The sequence below is a fragment of the Myodes glareolus genome, chromosome 2 (genome assembly GCF_982192425.1).
Source record: "Myodes glareolus chromosome 2, mMyoGla1.1, whole genome shotgun sequence".
Lineage (NCBI taxonomy): Eukaryota > Metazoa > Chordata > Mammalia > Rodentia > Cricetidae > Myodes > Myodes glareolus.
The window spans coordinates 109,065,681-109,071,682 of NC_142027.1; the positions used below are offsets into that span (position 1 = coordinate 109,065,681).

The 6,002-nt window shown below is 51.5% G+C and overlaps 1 protein-coding gene across 2 annotated transcripts in view; it reads left to right on the top strand.

Annotated features, from left to right (window-relative positions):
• The window catches only part of Zan (zonadhesin), a 104,713-nt gene extending 101,102 nt beyond the window's left edge, over positions 1-3,611 (top strand). For both annotated transcript variants that reach the window (XM_087903495.1, XM_087903496.1), the window contains 3 exons: positions 1,307-1,418; positions 1,513-1,556; positions 1,639-3,611. In XM_087903495.1, coding sequence (XP_087759621.1) covers positions 1,307-1,418; positions 1,513-1,556; positions 1,639-1,676 — 194 coding nt within the window. In that variant the 3' untranslated portion in view covers positions 1,677-3,611. The remainder of the gene's footprint in view (positions 1-1,306; positions 1,419-1,512; positions 1,557-1,638) is intronic.
• Positions 3,612-6,002: the final 2,391 nt, after the last annotated feature.

A 6,002-nucleotide genomic window follows, 5' to 3' on the forward strand; every position in this document is an offset into this window, starting at 1 on the left:
ATAGAATACAGTATTATATGGATTATATAATTGATAGTATATGACTGATGTTTTATTGGGAGGGCATAACTTATTTAACACGTTCATATCAGAATTCCCCCCAAGAGGTTCAGGACTGGTGGGCATAGACGCCTGCTTCCTAACAAGATTCTAGGTTGGAAGCATTCATAGGGCTGGAAAATCATGACAGAGAACTGGAGTCTGTGGCTCAGTTCCTTACCTAGCACACATGAAGTCCTAGGTCCAATCCCCAGCATGGCATAAACCTGGTATGACGGTGCATTACTGTGGGAGCTCCTTCAGCCAATAGCCTTTAATCATAGCACTTCAAGAGGATGAGGCAGGGGAATAGAGAGTTTCAGGCCAGCCTGGATTACATGGACTGTGTTACAGGGGAAAAGAAAAAAAGAAAGGTGGCAATGAGGCAGGAGGATCACCTTGAGTTCGAGGTCAGTCTGCCTGAACTACCTAGTGAGTTCCAGGACAGCCTAGGCTAGAGTAAGGCCCTATCTCAAAAGATGGGGTTGGGGGCAGGGAGGGAGGGAGGCCCAGATGGCACCTGGCATATGAACAGCCTCGTACAGTCTTAGGGAGTTGTGACTGCAGATAATAAGGGCTACTGGACGAGGGCATTCGAAGAGTCTCTGAGCCTCTTGGAGGAAGAACTAGACATCAAGAGATTTAGGAGGACAAGATAGCTTAGGCTGACAGCTAAGGACCTGAAGGCAGTGCTCCCTCCCATTTCCCTCAGCCTCCCACCCTTTCACCTGCCCCTGTCGTGGGGGAGGGTGTGATATATGCACAGGCACAGTCTGCACAGGAGGCCAGAGGACAACCTGGGTGTGGCTGTTCAGATGTCTCCCACCTCTCAGTTAAGACAGGGGCTCTGGGGCCTAGCGAAATGGCTCAGTGAGTCAACGTGGCTGTCTCCAATTTGCCTCCTGAATTTGATCCCTGGGATTCAGATGGTAATAGAGAATTAATCCTGCAGGTTGTCCTCTGACCTCCACAAGTGCATGCACACACGCATGCACACACGCATGCACGCACGCATGCACACACACACACACACACACACACGCACGCACACGGTCTCACTGGCCTGAAACTGAACCAGTGTCCAGGAATTCACTTGTCTTCACCCACTAGGGCTAGGATTAGGGAGGCCTCTTGCTATGGCTGGGAAGGCAGGCATGAGCCACCACATCGACTTCTACGTGGGCTCCAGGGTTCTGAGCTTGTAAGGTAAGCACTCTACCCACTGAGCCCACTCCCAGCCCCATTGCTATTTCTTTTCTGCACTCAGAATCATCCAGCTTACTGGCCATCCTGCCGGGAGTGCTTGTGATGCTGTTAGTCCCTGTCTTACTGCTTAGAGTGTATATTTACCTGAGAACTGCCATAGCAAGGAGGAGGAGGTAAGTCCTGGTACAGGGAGTGAATGGGCAGTTGGAGGGTGGAGCCTAGTGCACACAAAAGCTGTGCTCCTCATCTGTCCCCCACCACCTCTAGGGAGAAACTGTTGAGACGAAATAGACATAGGCTGGAGGATACAGGTAAGAACCAGCTCTGGGGGCGTCAAGTCCTGGCCAAGAGGTGAGTCCTCCTCCAATGTGGGTTTCCTTGCTCTCTCCTCAGATGTTCCAGAGCCTGCCTTCAAAGCCACCAAGTTCTGACTTGTCCTCAAACAAACAGATGAAAATAATTTATTTTTTTAAATATTTTTTTACATTTGTTATTGTGTGGCTTTGTGTTATGTGTGTGTGTGGGGGGGTACACATGGCTGCCACTCTCAAGTCTGGAAATTTGTGGGAATCAGTTCTCTCCTTTTACTTTGTGGGATGTAGGGATTGAGCCTGGGTCACCACAATTCACAGTGAATGCCTTCTCCACTGAGATACCTCGCTATTTATTTATTTACTTACTTATTTACTTACTTCATGCCCTAGCAATGCTGAAGCATCATGCATGGACAGCCCATATATGGAGGTTCTATTGAATTTGTCCATATTGGGTTTCATGGTCTAAATTTATGAGGATGATTGACCAGGTCTCTTTCTCAAGAAGGCACCAAATCTCATTACAGACAGTTGTGAGCCACCATGGGGTTGCTGGGGAATTGAAATCGGGACTTTTGAAAGAGCAGGCAATGCTTTTAAGCACTGTGCCATCTCTCCATACTTAATGCTTTTAGATGTGGATTTTCCCTGGTTGTGGTGGAGGCAGTTAGTCTGGGAGACAAAGAGGTGTGTGTGGGTTCCTGGAGGCTGGATGCTGTGCAAGGGGAGGGAATGTCCATGGGGAGAGAGGCTTAGGGCTCAGGAAGGAGAATGTCACTCACTGAAAACCAGCGGCGAGCCACTCAGTCCTGATAACCAGCAAAGGAAGACAGAAGGGACAGGGACGGAAACTCCTAGAAGGAAGGCTGAACTGTGGCCCCAGAGCCCTGCAAGTCAGGAGAAAAGGCTTCCCGTGCACATCCTTTGTTTATTTGTTTGTTTGTTTTTTAGGACAAATTATTATGTAACTGAGGATGACTTTGGACTTCTGAATCCCCTGCCTCCACCTGTTGAGATTACAGGCATATGTCACTATACCTAGTTTGTGCTGGCGCTGGAGCCCAGGGTTCTATGAATGCTAGGCAAGCACTCCGCACCTGAGCCATTTCCCCAGTGCTCTTCGTACATTTTCTTTACCCCAGAGATTCCCGTTTTAAAAAACATATGTGTGAGTGTGTGCACATATGTGTCCGTATGTGTACAGGTGCTGTTGTGTGACACCATTCCTGTAAAGATATGAACAGACATCTGCTTATCCCAGACAGGGAACCAACAATGAACCAAAGTGGCAACACCGCTCAAGTCCAGCGTGGTGAACTGATGAGTGTCGGTGAGCAGTCACAGCAGCAGAAATGACTCGGAGGCAGCTGTGCCGGCTCATGGAAGCTGGAGACCTGGTGCTCGCTGCACGACTTGCAGGCAGCCTGACAGATTGGAGGGCATCCCCAGCAGTCCTTACTGCTGATATAGGCTGGGCCGAGAGGGGCCTAGTGTGTCTGCTCAGCTCAAGGGACGTCCTGAATTGTTTACTTCCTGAACCTGCAGGAGCTTCCCTTTGAACACCCCAAGTCAGAACTTTGCTCTATTCGTTGTATGTGTGTGCATGTAGGAGAGAATGTCTGCCAGATGTGTGCAGATGCTCATAAAGCCAGAACCTGAGGACACTGAGCTCTTTGGAACTGGAGTCACAGGCGGTTCTAAGCCAGCTGGTGTGGGTGCTGGGAACCAAACTCAGGTCCTCTGGAAGAGCAGCAAGTGCTTTTAAGCATGGAGCCATCTCTTCAGTCCAACATCCTGACCTAGGAGGAAACCGTCTCCCAGCAGCTGCACACTTCACGATGTAGTGGGCAGAGGACAGCCCTGCTGTCATTCCTCAGGCCCCTTCCACCTTTTCTGGTGGAAGACAGGGTCTCTCATTAGACTTTGCCCAGCAGCTAGGCTGGCTGGCCAGCCAGCTTCCACATATCCATCTATCTTTCCGGGCCGGTCCCCACTGCTGTTCTACAGTGCGTACCGCTACATCGGGCCATGGGAATAAATGGGCAACAAACACTTCACCGAGCCCTCTCCCTAGCACCCAGTGGGTTTTCTTTGTTCTGATGCTCACACATACGTGTAGAAGTCAGAAGACAGTAGAAGGGGTCAGTTTTCTTTTTACCTAGGCGCCAACCTCAAGTTCGGCAGCAAGCACCTTTACCAGCTGAGCCACGTCACTGCTATGCCCCTACCCCAAGCTATTTTTCTTAAGGTGGCTTCAGACTTCCTCTATAACCCTAGCTGGCCTTGCACTCATTGTGCTCAGTGTCTTCCTATTTCAGGCTCCTGAGTCTAGGGACTCCATAGGTCTAAGAGCCCAGGTTCATAGAGGACTTGACCTGAGTTCCTCCACTAGGGGGAAGCAAGGCTATTCAGGGTTTTGTTTCTAATTGGCCTCCTCCCGGGTGTCACACCCTCTTCATTCCTCTTTCTCCAAAGAGCCCTTCAGTTGGTTACCATGGAAACTGTGGGTGGAGTTACAGGCTTTGGGAGCCCTTCTGACAACCCAAGTAGGAAGGACCACCACCTAGCCCAGCCAGAGAAGGCCAAGGTGTATGTATACTTTACACCCTGAGAGTCTGTCTTCTTCTAGGTTACTCCTTGCTTAGGCGAAACCTAGTGGTGGATCAGACTGTAGGACCTCAAGAAACTGGGACTTAGCAGGTTGACACAGGCCCTGGGGAGATATGATTAATTCGTCTGTGTGACAACCAGACCTTTGGGGACCTTTCCTGAAGCCAGCCAAACCCAATCAAAGTATTGAAAGGGCTGGGCAAGGGGGGCCCTGTATGTTTTCCTTCCTCTTACTCAGGAAGGCACAGTGCACCTCTGTAGAGCAGCCTCCTGCCTTGAGCCCAGTTTCTCCACCTGGCCGCCATCTTTACAGCTCCGTTCCTTTGGCCTTCATCTTCATTCTTGCCCAGGGTGTATGTGGGGCATCAAAAGGCAGTAGGCTGGACTGGTGCCCCAGGACACTCCCCTTCCTTGTAGTATTGAGCCCCTCCCACCCTCCAGGGATATTAAATGTCACCCAGGAAGAGAGGAGACAAAGAACTTAGTGTGACTTCGTGCCTATAATATTAGCACTCCAGAGGCTGAGGCAGGAGGATAGTGAGTTCCAGGCTCTATATAGCAAGCCCTGGTCACAAAATATGTGTGTGTGTGTGTGTGGGGGAGCTAGTTTAGTCAATAGGCGAACACTAGGATCAGGAGTCTGTCTGCAGTGGAGGAGGGGGCTACGCAACAGGAGTGGCAGTGTGGGCTTACCATTCTAGAACTGTGGATGGAACTGCTGGTCACCCAGCCTAGCCCGCTTGGCTAGTATACTGTTCCAGGTCAGCGAAGAGACCCCATCTGTCTGTCTCTCAATTTCACACATACAGCCAAGGAACTAACGAGATGGCTCAGTGGTGGTGAAGAGTCCTTGCTGCTCTTACAGAGGACCAGAGTTAAGTTCCAACACCTATGTCTCAACGGCCTGGAACTCCAGCTCCAGGAGATCTGGCATACTCTTTCTGGCTTCTGTGGACACCTACATCCACATGGACATAACCCCTCAACAGAGGTGAACACACACGCACACATACATGTTAGGGGCTTCACAAAGGCTCACAACATGGGAAATCATAGACAGGAACACTGCCTTGGAATGCTGTGCTGTGAGGCTGTGCCTCCCTCCACAGCAGAGAGCAGCTGTGGCAAAGGTTACAGCAAGGGGAAGGCAGAAGAGGCAGCTGAGAAGACACTACAAGGGGAGTGTGGAAGCTGCGATGGGGTATGGCTCTCCTCCTCTTCCTGTCTGGGAGGGAGCAGTTAGCAGACACACTAGAGCAGCTCCCCCTCCTCTTCCCAGGAGGCCAGGAAAACCTGCCTGGGCAGCATCCTGAATGGGGGAATTGTCCTGAGAGCTCCCTGGCATCTGTACACACATGTGAGGGCCCCCCTTTCAGCCACTCCCCATCTTTCCCTTCCCCCACAGCCCAGGTCAGCTCTCCCATTACCACTAAACCAACCACAGCTGTGGATGGACATCTGGCCCCAGCTGTGGACACCTCGCTGGACCTCCCTCTCTCACCTGTGCCCCCCCTTCCTTTTGCCAGAGCTGGAGAGGACTGTGGGCTATAGACTGGGGCTTCCCTCATACAGCCCCTGCCAAGGCAAATGAGACAGAGGGGGGGAGCAGGAGATGGCAGCCCCACCCCGGAGGTGCCTGAGGCTCTTGGCAGGGGCAGCTGGAGCAGTTAGCACCAGCTGCCAGTGACTCACCTCCCACCAACCCAAACATAACACCCTGGTTGGGAACCAACACTCAGCCCCTCCCCTCACCTGACCCTCCAAATCCAGACCCTAGGGGTCCCCTATTCTCAGAGACCTAACCTATCCCAGCTCCCAATCACCCTCAGTACT